At 36.8% G+C, this 16,309-nt stretch overlaps 2 protein-coding genes across 2 annotated transcripts; both read right to left on the bottom strand.

Annotated features, from left to right (window-relative positions):
- Positions 1 to 5,409: 5,409 nt before the first annotated feature.
- LOC118733245 lies at positions 5,410 to 5,835 on the bottom strand. The gene has a single exon (XM_036462570.1). It carries the CDS (start codon positions 5,833 to 5,835, stop codon positions 5,410 to 5,412), a length of 426 nt encoding a protein of 141 aa, XP_036318463.1.
- Positions 5,836 to 11,569: 5,734 nt separating this feature from the next.
- On the bottom strand, positions 11,570 to 12,133 carry LOC118733247. The gene has a single exon (XM_036462571.1). The coding sequence runs from the start codon at positions 11,900 to 11,902 to the stop codon at positions 11,663 to 11,665; it is 240 nt and encodes a 79-aa protein (XP_036318464.1). The 5' UTR covers positions 11,903 to 12,133; the 3' UTR covers positions 11,570 to 11,662.
- Positions 12,134 to 16,309: the final 4,176 nt, after the last annotated feature.

Raw genomic sequence — 16,309 nt, 5'->3', positions numbered from 1 at the left:
ATAAAAAAAAATCCTAAAGTGGCAAATAGTACATATAAACAACTTTTTGACGGTTTATCACACTTAAAAATCGGGTTTCAGTTAAATAGATCATAAAGAAAACTGGATAGCAGTGTGGCTAGTGCGGAAATCTGGATGAAAAGTAGTTTTTTTTTAAATAAATTTCGGTTTAGATGGTTTCGGATGTGTCAATAAAACCCTGTGTTAGGGATCCAATCTAATAAGCCAACAAGTATATAGGAATAAAAATATGCCGGCACAAATCGAACTAAATATGTATATTGGTATCTGTATGTCGCATTATGCACTGCTGTCATGCGTTTCGAAAAATTTTGAACTTATACACACACACACCTCTACACTTGCACATATACTTAGGTACATACATTTAAGTACATTTGAGCTCTAAAAATTTGAATAGGTTAGCGTTCTGTAGCTGCGTGTTAAATATTTTAGATGTACTGTCACACAACCGACTAAAAAGTTTTGGAAATGCCCAGTAAACAAAAGTTGGCATTGAAGTCGGGTTTGTTTTTTGCTTAAAAATTATTAGTTTATATGCGTGGTGGTTGGTTGATAACACTTTGCGACAGCCGAAACCAGCCCGGACTTTGTTGACATTTTCTGAAAGTACACCCATACAGTAGTGATACCCTCGATTTTATGGCCTACTAAAGTTTTCATATCTCGGCCTAAGTAGTTTTCAAAAAAGTCGAAAAAATGGTTAAAATAAATCTCTGAGCGAAATTTAAATTTAAGATGTATATAGTAAAATTTCACGGGAAATATTTTCGGAGTACATTTTAACACATTAGCTCCCACCTGAAAGGGACATTTTCACCATTACTTCAAGAAACCCCGCAAAAGGGATATTTAGAGAATCGTTAGAAGATTAATATACTCTAGAAAATTATTCTCCGGAAAATTTTACTATGGGTCTTCTCAGGCAAAAACTTCATGCCACCAACGTAAAAGTCTCTATCAAATTAAAAATAAAATCTATGCCAAGAAGGAATAACAGCCAAACTCAATTAAAAAAAAAATATTAAAAAACCAAGATTTTTGGTGATTTTGGAACTAATTTTTTAGAGACTTTTACGCTTGTTGCATGAAGCTTTTGCCTGAGCCCCTATTAAAATTTTCCGAACAATCATTTTCTACAATATATATCAATCCTCTAACGACCTTCCAAATTTGCTTTTTGCGGGGTTTCTTGAAGTAAGGGTCAAAACGACACTTTCAGGCGAGAGCTAATGGGTTAAAATGCTACGAAAACATTTGCCCTGAAATGTAGCCAAGCATCTACTTTACTTGATAGATTCAAATTAATTACCATATTTCGAACAGAATGTAATACAATAGATTCACTTATGAATTTAGAAGAACTAGTCTAAGAACCACTGATTTAAATTTATAATTAAATCTAAACCCCATTTCTTCAGTTTTGAAGTGCTCAAGCGCCGAGGGCTCATCATCTCCTTTCGTATATGTATTTTCTATAGACTCAAGCGAGGAATACATTTCTACTTAATTTAACTAACTTTCGCTTACTGGCATATGCGCATACCCATGTAGGTATCCTTTATGTGCATGAGGTAAGTGTGCATGTATATGCATTCTTCTCACATTTGCTCTTATTCGCTGGTTCGCTCGACGTGTCGTGCCTGGCTTGCACTTTAAGATTTATTGAGCTGCACCGTTTAAATGAGAAATGACTTTTCCCTGTATTTGAAGTTTCAATAGTAAGTAAATGGGTTAACACACGATTTTGTTTTGCACCCCCTTACCCCCTCTTACACAGGCTCACCACTTATTCTTGTCATGTTCATTGCTTCTCACTTATTTATCCCTTTTCTAGCAATAAAATGTTCAACTGTCAGAGATAAGTTTGTTGCACTCGCCTTTGGTTGTCGATTTTTCGATTTCGATGGTATATTCAATGCAGATTTTGTTTTTGGTTGTCGTTTGACAATCGCTAGGGCGTGTCCTTAGCTTCGCTGTGCTCGGGAATGTGGAACAAATTTTTTGATTTATAGCTGTGTAGCTAACTACGCTGCTTTGACGGGTGTGCAAAGGGTGGTCGTAGAGGTGTTTGTGTGCGCTCAACCTTTGTGAGGATGGCGATATTGTGGTGTGAATGAATTGATGAGCTAATAAATGCATTAAATTATGCACTAAAATTACTTGAGAGCAATTATGTAGCGTGAAGTTGAGAAATGGTTCAAATATATATTTTGTTTGCAAATATTTGCGGTATTCAAGATGAAAGGAATGCTAATGCAGGAAATGCATTATTCGCTTATTTGGATAACTAAATTTTTGCGGAGGCACTTAAAAACCCCACAGTTGGATTGTTTAGCTTTAAGTTCGGTTCCTTGGCTAAGTGCATTATTTAGGTCATCTCCTTTTAGGTCGGGTGATCCTTGGAAGCGAAGTGGTTTTTTGTCCCTCCTCTTTTTGTAACTTCGTTTCGCCTTTGTGATACTGCTGAGTTGGAAGACTTGGCTTGTCTATTCCACAATTCCTTCCACCAGAGATCCGCTCTACTGCTGGGGAACATGTATGTAGATATGCCTGTTGGCTGCCCCGATTTCTATATATGTATGTACTACCTCAGGATATAGTTCAATGATATGTAAACACCTTAGCACAGAGTAAGTTTTACCGATGCTGGTGAAAAGAAGCCTTCTGGGTTTAGTACGACCAACCAACGCAATGGCCAGTCTTGGAGCCATCAGTGTACCAACTGTGTTACAAAAAAAAATTGTCAAAATCTCAATTTTCACGGTATTACTTTGAAATTCAATAGTTTTACATATTTACTACTATACGTACAAAAAAACAGAAATAATTTTTGGTAAATGTGTTTTATGGAAAATTTGTTTGTGCTATCAAAAACTTTTGAGATGCTTTAATTGAAACTCCCAAAATTGCTAAAGTTTGGTTGAGTGAAATAAAAAAAAAATCTTAAGAGTAGCTAATTTTTTATTTACTTTATTTACTATTTTGGTACACTTTAAAGTGCTTTAATATAATCTGCGAAGAAGTTTTAGATTTTTCTGCCGGAACTGTAAAAATTATATACATTTTTAAGCCATATTTCTTAAGTTTCAGAAAAAGTTTTTTTAGTACTATAAAAAATTAACCTAGGTTTGATGTGGTGTATACTTTTTATTAAATAGTGACAAAAAATAACAAAAAACTACAAGTTAATAGCAGTTTTTTTTTTTGCGGAAACCTTAAATTTTTACACACTTTGTTAAAATTAAGAACATATATAAATAAAAAGCAGGCCAATTTTTATTTTTCATTTCACCTGACAGGAAAAAAATTTAAAATTTTCTGCCGGAAATTGGAAGTTTAGTATTTTTTTAAAGATGTAAATTTTTTAATTTTACAAAGATAAAAAATATTAAAAATATAAAAATCTCGTGTCACAAAACAAAAAAAAATATCAAAACGAAATTAGGGGGATCGGTAGATAATAAGATGTTAATAACCAGGGTTAGGATTTTAAGGTACTAAAAACTTGAAAAAAGGCAAAGAAAGACAACATTATTTTTTTTATTTTGTTATGTACTTCCTTTATGTATGTAGGTGCATGTCCAATTAAATACAAAAGAAAAACATACAGTGGTCAAAAAATTATCTATAGCCGAACCACTTTTTGCCAAGTTTTAACGTTTTTTTTTGTTGTTATTTAATTTTGGTTATTTTGTTTATGAAACTATAGTTCATTCTTTAACAAAAAATATTTAAAAAAAAATTCAACAAACTTTCCTACAAATTTCGAGCTTTTTTAAAAATTCTAAAAAATCTATTCTACTAGAATTCAATGGGCTACAAAACTGCATACTCAGAATCTAATTAAAAAATGGAAAATTTGTACGAAAATTTGTTGAATTTATTTTTTTAATTGCATAAATTTTTAAGGCAGTGTCTCTCGATTGTTACATTTGTACAGATTTGTATATTGGGCTATTGGTACAAAATAAAAAAATTGGCACAATTTTTTTTTCTAGTCAAAAGATTGGTACAATACAGCAATCTTCTATTGAAAAATATTTGGGTATTCACTTGTATTTATACGGATGTTGTTAAAGAATGAACTATAAAAAACTAACCAAAATTAAATAACAACAAAAAAAAAAATATTTTAAAACTTGTCAAAATTTGGTGCGGCTATAATTTTTTCGACTAACGTACAAAAGTTGACTATGATAACTCGGCCGTGCTATCATAGTAGCACAATGCCACTAATATTTGACTTACAAACTAAATACGGGCACGAATTTAGAAATTTCAACCCTGTATGTGTGAAATATTTTAGTTTTATCAGTGTTACCAATTGAGGGTGAGAGACTAAATAATTCATTCATTTAAGGACCACCCTGATATACATACATATATCATTCAATCAAATAAATACATATTTCAAAAGAAGCCTACAAACGAAAATCGAGAACCTCAAAGTTCTTCAAAGAATTTTTCTAGTATTTAATTAAATTAAATCTCTTTGCAACAACTTTTAAAAATTCTTAAATGAGTTAACTAAACTAAGAGTGACGCCGTCGCCATCGATTGCCAATATTGCAAAAAAAAAAAAAAACTAAACACACAAACACACACTCTCTTCGAACTCACACTCACATGTTTGCACACACCAGCGCGCGACTATTTAATCCATATCGATTTGGCTTTACAAGGTTTCCTCGTGAGTAAGCGAACCGCGCGCGCGCCGGAAAAAGTGTGTTAGCAGGTTAGGCGCGAGGCAAATCAAATCAAAAAATCAAACCGCTAAACTAAAGGAAAATACAAAAACAAGGCTGCAGCGAGTTAAAAGCTCTAAGCGCCAGAAACGTTGCATTGCTGCGGCACGTTTTAACGGAGTGCAGTAAAAACAACAACAAAAGCAAAGAATGGCTTGACAATTCGACTTAGTGATTTGGTGATTTGGCGAAGGTGACATAACGTCACATGGCTGTGATTTGTTGTGAAAGGCTTATCGCTGACATGGACAAATAACTGTGGTTGCGCTCGAATGTGGCACCGTGAGGGTTGCGGAAGTAAGTGACGGGCGGCAGAAGGCATTTAGAGTGGTATTAAAAGGTGCAGAGCGCTAACTAATTGTCTTACTGCGTAGGAAGCTTAAGAGTTTTCTTTTACACTTTTTTTTTTTACCATTCATGAGACTTACCTAGAATGCAATGATTTTTCGCTGATTTTTGCACTTTATTGTAGGATTAATTACATTCAGTAAATAATGGTTTAGATTTAAATTTTTTAACATATCTACGAATATTTTCGACATTTTTTATATTTTTTTTTAGTGTTTACCCTAATGTCATATATATATTTTTTGTTTTTAATTTAAAACTACGCACTTTGTTCCACTCTTATATCACTTTCTTAACCATATCCTGGTGGCTTCTTCATAATCATGCTCTTGTGCACCGGTGGCATGCGTGAGTCCCAAAAGAAAATGTGATAAACCGATAGGACAAAGCCCAAACTGCACAGGCCACACAAATAGATCAACACCATGAGATAGCGTATGAAACGCTCCGAAAAAGTCGGTTTATGTGCCAATATCTCGTCGGCTTCATGCAAACGATAGGACGGCAAGTGTCCCGTAGATATCCTGACGGTTGTTGGTCGAGCGCCTCTTCTAAGCGAACCAGATGCTGCTGACGTTGTTGCTGCGGCTAACTCTGCCGCCATCGCCGCCATAATTGCGCCCTCATCTTCATTATCACCACCACCACTATTATCATTATTCGTATTGGCACTAGTTTCAATGATATTCACTATTTTTGCCAAATTTTTTTCCGACATTTTTGCTTAGTTGCACACCAGCCGTTTAAAGTGCTAACTGTGTTGCGTTTGCTCTTGACGCCTGAATTTAAATGCGTCTCGAAACAGAGACAAAAATCAAATCAAAATCGTTTTTAATTGCCATTCGCGTAACAGTTAATTAATTGACAGAGACGAGAAATGCGGCGACACGCGCATAGCAGAGCTGTCAAAAAGTCAGTGGCAGTAACAGCTGCATATGACTGGATATAGTGAAAAGTGTACCCAGAGTCACAAGCATCAAACGATAGGGCTGGTGCAGAGCCGATTGTCAGTGTCAGTTAGTTAGTGCGACTGCCTGGGATTTAGTGAAACGAGAAATAGGATTAAACATTTCGTATTGCCTTGTCAACTTTTTGTTTTCAGTTTTGATGGCGCTGAATTTCGCTTTTATAGCGTAAATTAATCCGCAGACGAATTGAAATGAGTGAGTGAGTAAATGAGGGATTGAGTGATGGTTAGCGGCAGTGGCGATGTAGAGAGAGTTGGACAGCTAGTGCTATGAGTTCTTTTGTATAAATTCAGTAAAATTCAGGCAATCGATGTTGGATAGGGCGGCAGCGGGACGAAATTTGAATGGAAAATGTAAATAACAGTATAAAAAGGGTGCTAAGCAATTGCGATCTATACAAAAAAAAACGGGGGTTCAAAGTCTGGCATAAATCGCCAATCGCGAAGGGTTGGAAACTAGACAACCTTTCAAACGACGCTGAATATTATGGAACATTATCCAGGGATGTCCCAACCGGGAGAAAAAGGGCGACTAACCCTTCCACACCAAACATTTTCCTAGTAGGGGGGGAGGGGGGTGTTTTGGGTAGCGCGACTGATCAAATGTTCTCATCACACAGAAGGGGCGAAGACTATTGCGGGATATCTGATATTTTTTGCTTGATGATAGATTCTTCGTCCACGTTGCAACAACAATAACGCTCTCACAGCCGCTCAATTAACATTACCTAAATCCTATTCCTCTTGTCATGGTGCGTAAGGGCAGCAGTTTCTCAACTAATTGTGGTTGAGCCAGGTCTCATAATGCCATTAAGAAAATTTCAATAAGATTATATCTGGAAAAAACAAAAAAACAAGTGCGATACAAAGTGCTTTCTTATTCTGAGTATTAAGATTTTTGGTTACTGTGAAAAGCTGGGTCGGCTCTTCGAAATCCTAAATTAACAGCCACGGGTGCGATACTTTGGATTCAAAAGCTCCAAGGGCTCTGCTCTGCTACAGAATTGGAAAAAATATTTAGAATGGCAAATTATGATGCTGACAAATAGGATTTCGAATATCCTTTGCCGAATCACAGGACACCATCCAGATTGTTTTGAACTTCCATTCTAAGCTCATCCAAACAGTCTCCTCGTCCAGAGTAAAAGTGAGTGAAAAGTAAGAATGATTATTTCTGATTAAAAAATAATGATGATAGGGTGATACAACACTGTAGGCGTTAAGGCGGGTCAGTGAAGCTTGTTTTATATATTTAAGGGTTGCCGGATGAAAATAAGCTCATCTACGTTGCCACTAAGATCATTAAGTAGATCAGCTGATGCTGCCTGGAGTTGTGCAGATTATATTCTACACAAATTAAAAGTCAAAGAGGGTCCTCGCCCATGCCGTCTGGCTTTTCTCCTTTGCTGGTAGCTCTTCGTTGCCCAGATGGTTCAGCTCAATAAGCTTTGTGTTTAGTTGGGACTCAAGCTTAGGCTCACTGCTGACTTATACTTATGTACAACTCTCATACATTTAGAAAAAACCCACTTTCAATTTCTTAGAGAAACTAAGCATAGAGGCTGTGAGAAGAGTGTGCCAAAGGCATGTGCCAAAGGCGTATGCCTAATGGCTCCAATCACGGTAGATTCCAACAATCGTTGTCTCTTCCAGACTAATACTTTTGAATTAGAGGTATGATGGTTCTGTATTCAACGGATGTTCTCTAATTTGTGCTTTTGATTATCGTCGAAAATATGTTTTGGACATTACAAATCTGTTTTTGATTAAGAAGTGCAGACCTACTGCTTTCGAAGATCTAGCGGAAATAGCAGGCTCGAAAGATGACCATGGAGGGCTTTTTGCTTACCACCTTGGAGATGCGGACTGTTTAGGTGTCACTGATGAAGTTACCGGTTTTCCAGACTCGGGTTTTTCCAACGGCTGTATATGTTTTCATGCAGAGATCTAAGGATGGGTTATAGTAATTAAGATGTTAGCAGCGCGAAAGGCATACTTAGATATTCATTCATAGTGGCTTCACTTTGCAGCTAAAGCCTACGCAATTGGGTATCACCAGACAGACCTTACAGCGAATTTTAGTGAAAGACTTACAAATGATCCCGTAAAAAGTGCAAACAGTGCAACAGTTAATACCTGCTGACCGTCCTCGACCTCAACAAAGAAGATGACGATTTTGTATCGAAAATCATCATGGGCGACGAGGAGCATTTCTACATAAGCGGTTACGTCAATAAGCAACATCTTCATGTGAAAATCCGCGTGTGATGTACCCACGCAAGGGCACTGTGTGGTGCGCGCATTCACTGGGCAGGCAGGAGTATTTGAACCACCTTTTTTTGAGCACGTCATCGGAAATATGGTCACTATTCTGGCAAACGCTACAGGACCATGATAAATGACTTGTTACTGCGGGAATTGGATGAGCGGGGCTTGGAAAATACTTGGTTTCAACAAAACGCTGCAACTGCATACACAGCACGGAAATATTTCGGAATGTCACGGAAAATGCGATAAAATGGACACAAATTTGTAGCAACACTGGCAGCAGCCATTTGACGGATATTGTCTTCTCTACTTAACCGAAAAAATTTTAAAGGTTCAAATAAATCTTTTTTTTATTTAGTAAAAAAGTTATTCAGAAACCAAATTGGATGAATAATTTGCGCCACCTTGTATGTAAAATGAAACTTCTTTAAGTAGTGGACGTGATTTACAAACAGAACATTTATCTAAGTATATGTTGCTCACTTTGCGAAAAGACCAATCCCGGGCAAGCAAAAAGTGGTATTCAGTGGCAATGGTCTCAACAATTTAGTCATATGTATGTACACATATAAATTCATTCATGAACACATGCTTACAATAAAAAAATGACGATTCATTGATGACAGCCAGGACGTATGAGTATCTAACTTAGCGTGAAAATTGATAACGGGGCGTATACGTAAGAATTTCTATCTAAAACAGGGATCACACGATTTGTAGATTTTGGAGAGCACAGAGTGGTGTTGTGTAGAAATTTTTATCGAGAATGAGTTCAGCGCAACAGAAACTTTCCAACTTTTCCAACAGCACTCTGTAACTGTTGAAATGTACAAATCGTGTGATCTCTGCTTAACAGTTTTTGTTTAGCTGATATCACGATTTAATGCCATCATCAGAGAACGGTTTTTATCGAAGTTAGAAGTATCGATTAAAAATTACCACGACTTGGTTTTCCTTGATTTCAAATATACACATTTGATGCTGGTATTTTTGCTTTTAATTAAGTGATTTTTAAAAATAAAAGCCTATATTCGAAAATAGCACTGCGAAAAATTGGTATGTATATAAAAATAGTGTAAGTCATGTTTAAATATTTTGAATAAGATTTAGAAGCGACTTATATAAGAGCTATACTGGTGCTAGGAAAAGTCAAAGCTATTTTTTCCATCAATGAGGGTTTGGGGACAATAAGAGGCGTTAATAAAATAGTAAAAAGGCGAGGACATTTTTTTTTTTTTTTTGGGGAACACAATATCTGCAAGAGTTATCAAAGGACAAGATTTTTAAAATAAAAAATATCCCGAAAACCAGTCTGTAGTTTTTATAAATGTCATTCGACGGGAAATATAAAAATATATTATTGGTGTATTTCGTGTAAATTTTTTCAAAAAATCGAATGTACATACATTAGGTTTTGAAATATTTTGATTTAAAATAAGTTAATAGGAAAAAAAATTTTAAGACAGGCTTTCTAAATATGAACCAAATCCTGATTTTCGAAATATCTCAACGCCTGCGCCACCCTGCGGATCTTTCATTGAATTTAGTTCGGGAAGTTAGTTAAAAATTCTATTGCAAGATTTGACCCTTACAAAAATACCACATAGAAAGCAAGTTAAACAAAACCTTGCAAAAATTCCTAAATTGACCTTTGGCCTTTAACAACTCTTGTAGTACTCGTTTCCTCCAAAAATAAAGTACACCGCTCTGCTCACCTTAATGGCTTCGCCATAGTTTTTTTTTGAATTTTAGAAATGTAGGTATTCTGCACTGATACACAACTAGGAACGCAAGTTTGTTAAAAATAGGCCCGTTTTTTCAAGCAGCTTTTAAAATTTATCAGCCCCTTAAACACATTTTTTGCAAACAACGTTTGTGTTTAAAGGATAAAGAAATTTTCAAAGCCACTGCGAAAAACGGCTCTTAAGGCGTTTTTTTTTGCGTTTTCTTCTTGTGCAGCCAAACAAAAGCAAACCATCAACAAATAACGGTACAAACAAGCAAATAAAAACTAAAAATAAAATCACTACTTTAATATTCAGATTCATTTACATAAGAAAACGTGGCGCCCTCGCAAACAAATTTATTGCCGGTAATATCGACATCGGGGCAAAAATTGGGAGTGAACCAATTTAAAACTCGAATTAAATACATATAATTTTCTTATCAAAATTCTATAACAGAACATACGCAACCAGAGTGTGCAAAGTGAAATTCTAGCTAAAATATGTATAATAAAATATTTTAATATTTGAATACTTATTGAATAGGCGATATTCTTGCTAGCACATCTGGTGCGCAAAATAAATACTGGAATTAAAATATATGATTTCATTAATATGTAGTTCAAACTCTGTGGAAACTTTTTGTATGTATTTTTACTTAAGTATTCATAAATTCTAGATTAATTATTTAATTTATGATAAGCAGGGTCTTATTGTATTAATAAAAGATCATACCTTAAAGACCAGGAAGAAAATTTTTTTCTGATGTTTGTGCTTGTACCGAAACGATTTTTTTTTTGAAAATTTATTAAAAATTATTCAAACTTGTCGTAAATCGTAAATTACTAATCTGGGAGGAGTTTGTTGTAGACAGAGAAGATCGCAAATTTAGTGGCTTTTCCTTGTATAAGCAGAAATTTAAGATTGGCCATATTCACTCTGTCCAACGAAAATCACAATTAGATATTAAAAAAACCGCAATTCGGCTATATTCCAAAAATTGCTGTACTTTCTTATATTGAGGTTTCATATTCGAATTCAGCGGAAAATTTTAAATTGCAATTTTTGTCTATCTGTAAACTTGTGTTATTGTCGACAAAAAAGCATGGCGGACCCTAATGTTTTCTATTTAGAAAAACTTGTAACCATGCTCACTAAAAACTATACATCGTTTGGGAGTTTAGGAAAAAAATATAGAAATAAACCATTTAAGAAAATATAAAAATTTTACACACTGTAAAAAATGCGATACAAATTTTATATTGGACATTTTTTGCGAAAAAAGGGTCTGCAAATTTTGGATGTATAACTCGATAAAAAACCGCGACAAAATAATCCTCCTACACAATGGTTGCTACTTTTAATGAAGTAGAGTTTGAATAAAATCGCTGACATACAACTTTTTCTAGTACACTTGGCGAATTTCGCCCCATATTTATAAAATATATGTATGTATATTATCACAGTGGTATCATCGCTATACTCACCCATCTCTTCTCTGGATATAACTTAACAATTAAAGCTCCCCCTCCGCAAACAATTCGCTTTTCCTTCTAGCTATCTCCCGCTTTCCCTCTCCGTTTCTCCTAGCCCACATGATGCGCGTGCTTATACTCCGGTAATGGTGGCATGCGTGAGTCCCAAATAAATAAGTAATACATGGCTAATGTCATGCCCAAACCACTAATGCCACCCATGTAAAGCATCAAGGAGATCAAGCGGAATGTTTTCGATTCAAAGAAACTGTCCGATTTTGGTACAGTAATTTCCTCATCTTTGTTAGCTGCAGCGGCCGCAGCTGCGCCAGCGGGTGCTAGTAGGGACATACCTACTTGTAATTAATTAACTTGATTTAGAGCAAAGAAAACCCCGCGAAATTCGACGAAAAAAGAACACTTTCTTTGAAATTTTCGTTATTTCGTATGTTCTGTTTGTTTTTTTGTGTGTTTTTTTTTTTTTAGCCGTCTTATCACACTCACGTCGGCGGCAATACTATGTCTCAAGTGTAACTGAAATGACTCGCAAGAAATTGTGAAGAAAGAGGCTTTCTTTCGCCTGAATGTCTGGTGACACTCTTGCTGAGCTAGTGCTTGTTCTTGAGGAACAGAAGGGGCGCGCGGGTATAGTCAAAAGTAGACTTTTGCGGTTTGGTTTGGCTAATTGTTTATTCTTGTTGCTTTGCGATGTATTGGCGCGATTTCGGTCTCTTTAAGTTTGTGGTTTTGGTGTATGCGCATAGGAAAGACTTTGTACACATTGCTGATGTACCATACAAAATCGCTTACTTACATATATACTATGTATATACATAATACATACATACAAACTTATGCGCCCAGGCTTGTAGAGTTTGTTATGCTATAATGGTTTCGCATATTTCTTTTCTTATTCTTTTGCACAGTTGGCTTGTTCGAGGCGCTAATTAGTTGCAGGCGTGCATAAATATGTATGTGAGTGCCTATGAGTGTATGTCTGTATATACATAGATACAGAACCCTGCAGAAAACATTGAGCTCATTGTTTCAAAAGCTGCAGATGCATTCTGAAGAATACCTTGATGGGCGTCGCTCTGTGAATTGAAATCTGTGTGTTTAGAAAATCGATGGGATGGGGTGATGGGAAAAAGTAAATCGATATTTTTATGCTCTCACCCCCTGGGATTGGTCCATAGCGAAAAAATATACCCTTATTTTTTAATTTGAAATCAAAAAATATTTAGAGGTCAGTCATAGCGCCAAAAGCGCTCAAAGTTTTCCATGTATTTTATTTAGGAAAAAAACAACTTATTGTATTAATGGTAAGTATATAATTTTCGAAAATCCATATTCGCGCCAACTACCGTGTGTTAGGTTATAAGGCCTTATCGAGCGTATTGTGTGAAAGGTTGAAGCCCACCGTCAACGAACTGATTGGGCCTTATCAGTGTGGCTTCAGACCTGGAAAATCCACCATAGACCAGGTATTCACAATACGCCAAATCTTGGAGAAGACCCGCGAGAAAAGGATCGACACTCACCACATATTTGTCGACTTTAAAGCCGCTTTCGACAGCACTAAAAGGAGTTGCCTATACGCCGCTATGTCTGAATTTGGCATCCATGCCAAACTGATACGGCTGTGTAAAATTAAGTTGAGCAATACCACCAGCTCGGTCAGAATTGGGAAAGACCTCTCCGAGCCGTTCGCCACAAAACGGGGTTTCAGACAGGGTGACTCCCTTTCATGTGACTTCTTTAATCTGTTGTTGGAGAAGATGATAAGAGCTGCAGAACTCAACCGCTCAGGAACAATTTACTACAAGAGCGTGCAATTGCTGGCTTATGCCGACGACATCGACATCATCGGTTACAAAAACCGCGAAGTCTGTTCTGCCTTTTCCAAGTTGGATAGGGAAGCAAAGCGAATGGGTCTGGTGGTAAACGAGGACAAGACGAAGTATCTCCTGTCATCAAACAAACAGTCAGCATATTCGCGCCTTGGCACCCACGTCACTGTTGACGGTTACAATTTCGAGAAAGTAGAGAATTTCGTTTACTTGGGAACCAGCATTAACACCGATAATAATGTCAGCATTGAAATCCAACGCAGTGCTACTTTGGACTGACTAGGCAATTCAGGAGTAAAGTCCTCTCTCGACGTACGAAAACCACGCTCTATAAGTCACTCATCATGCCCGTGCTGGTATATGGCGCAGAAGCATGGACAGTGACAACAATGGATGAGACGGCTCTTGGAGTATTCGAGAGAAAGATTTTGCGGAAAATATATGGGCTTTTGCGCTTTGGCGATGGCGAGTACCGCAGACAATGCAACAAATTAAAATACAGCGGCTCCGCTGGCTTGGCCATGTCGTTCGAATGGACCCCGACGCTCCAGCTCTGAAAGTATTCAACTCGGAACCCGCTGGTGGTAGCAGAGGAAGCGGGAGGGACCCACGGCGTTGGAAAGACCAAGTGGAGAAGGACTTGGGTTCACTTAGCAATTACAATTGGCGTCAGTTGGCACAGAAGAGAAACGACTGGCGTGCTTCATTGAACTCGGCCAAAATCGCTTAAGCGGTTACAGCGCCAAATGAGAAGAACAAGAACACTTTCGAAGATAATTGCAATTTTAGTAAAAATAGTGTATTCATTTATGTATTTATTAATTTTTGTTTTTTGAGCACATTGACTTTTGATGGACTTGGGCGAGCCTAAGATATTTACCAAAAAGTGTCATCTTTAACACGGATTATTTTTAGAGCATAATGAACCATTTTTTTGCTATTACCAATCAAAATTCGAAAAAAAGCAGATTTTCGGCCCACGCTATTCAGCAGTAGACCAGTTCGTTTAGCGTTGAGTACCGGCCACAATTGCCTGAAAGTTTTACGTGGTGATTTTGTCATGCCATCTGTCGTTCGCTACTTTAGTAGGCCTCTCGGAGAAAAGTTTTTTGGCTGTGTCGATTGCCATCAGTTCCGGCTGAAAAGCGCTACAGTGGTCCGGGAAACGAGGGCTAAGGAAGCTTTCCCAGGTGATGGCAGTATACACCTCCACCAACCCTCCCCTCGAGCTTTGTGCCATCTGTGAATACCTAGATGGACTCTTTTCTGAGGGTCTCGCACCATACCACTATACCGCGCCAGTGTATTATTTTGGATTCCATCCAATATTGCCATATTGGAGACATTCATTGTCATCAAAGAGCTGGACGGAGAACACCTCTGCAAATGGAATGTTTCCAATGGGGCATATTCCCTGAATTTTGTGTACTCACTCAAGCTCACACGCTTATATATTTAAGTACATACACTTATATACATTTATACGTTACATAAATACATACATAGTTTGCGGGGGTATTTAGCTACAAGTGCATGCATATACATACAAATGCACATATGAATTAAGTTTGGACCCTGCTGCTAAGCAGCTGTCACTTAAGTATCGCTTTATTACCGTCGAGTGTGGTGAATTGAATAGCAAAGCAAGTCATGTAAGTATGTGTGTACGTGCATTCATAAGAAAATATATTTGCTGATTCATACTTAGATGGTTTCTTTGAAATGTGCTGCAAATAATGTGAATGTCTTGGATTACGCTTAGCTAATAGCTCGATAATTTTTATGTGGCCTGATTTATTTCATTACAAATTAGCAGACATATAAATTTCATGATGAATATTAGTATTGTAAGAAAAACTTTAAGTGGCCCTGTCATTATTATAAAAATACTAATATTCATTCACGTTAGTGCTAAAATTATAAATTGCTCTACATCAAGACAAGACAGCGAGCATCCTGAGTAGAGCTAATGTAGATTTGGGGGACTTTCAGGTGTACCCAACTTCAATCACGCATTCAGCCGTAGCAGCGATCCAAGAAGAGGCAATGGGCCGTATGAATAAAAGCTATGCAATTACTTTTGCGCTTTATTCAAACAAATTTAACTAAATGGTCAGAACTTAAAAAAAATAAAATAAATAAAATGAAGTAAATGGTAAGAAAAAGTAATTGGGTAAGGCCAACTCAAGTGGGTCACAAATTTACCGACGTTCGAATTTCTAGTTGATTTTTCGCTCAAATGAAGTTCTACCCACCTAAGATACGCTCCGCAAATTTCTTAGAAAAATGTTCAAATTTAGACTTTTTATGAGCATTTGAATTTTTTGCAATGTTACTGAATTTATTTTTTTTCTCTGAAAATACAAATTGGAATGTGATGATTTTTTAATCATAGGGAGAGGACATACAACCCCATGATTCAATAATTAAAGGTTTGTTCACTAGTGGCATTCGAGTTTTGACACTCCCTAAACTCCCTTGCAAAAGCTTTCTTTGAAAGCAAATGAAAATTTAAACGATTTCTCCGCCTGTCAGAAGAGTTATAATACCAGAATGTCACGCCGAAAGTAGACCAGAGTGGATAAAGAAAGCTCTGGAGACTAAACAAGTTACACCTCTCGCTATTGGTGAGAGCTCTAACCGGTTATTGCGTTATAGATAAGCATGCGATAAGGTTGGCTTTCATCAATGGCCGTTACTACACTATCTGCATGGAGCATGATGAGCTGCAATCATGTCAACACCAGCTGCTCTGGTGCTCTGCTTTTGAGAGATTAAGCTTCACAAACCTTGGAGCGCACTTTTTCCACACTCCCGATGAGCTTTCGGTAATTGATATCAGTCGTTTTGCGAAGTTTCGTTGTGGGCATGCAGCATTTTTCTTATAAGAAGCCTTGGGTGTCATCGT

Source organism: Rhagoletis pomonella, unplaced genomic scaffold, assembly GCF_013731165.1.
Source record: "Rhagoletis pomonella isolate Grant_MI unplaced genomic scaffold, Rhpom_1.0 Rhpom_scaffold_00002, whole genome shotgun sequence".
Lineage (NCBI taxonomy): Eukaryota > Metazoa > Arthropoda > Insecta > Diptera > Tephritidae > Rhagoletis > Rhagoletis pomonella.
Note: the sequence above shows the minus strand (reverse complement) of the source record. Positions and strands in the feature narration are given on the sequence as shown.

Coding starts and splice junctions, on each gene's coding strand:
- LOC118733247 (XM_036462571.1), bottom strand. CDS start 11,902: ATGTCCCTACTAGCACCCGCTGGCGCAGCTGCGGCCGCTGCAGCTAAC.
- LOC118733245 (XM_036462570.1), bottom strand. CDS start 5,835: ATGTCGGAAAAAAATTTGGCAAAAATAGTGAATATCATTGAAACTAGT.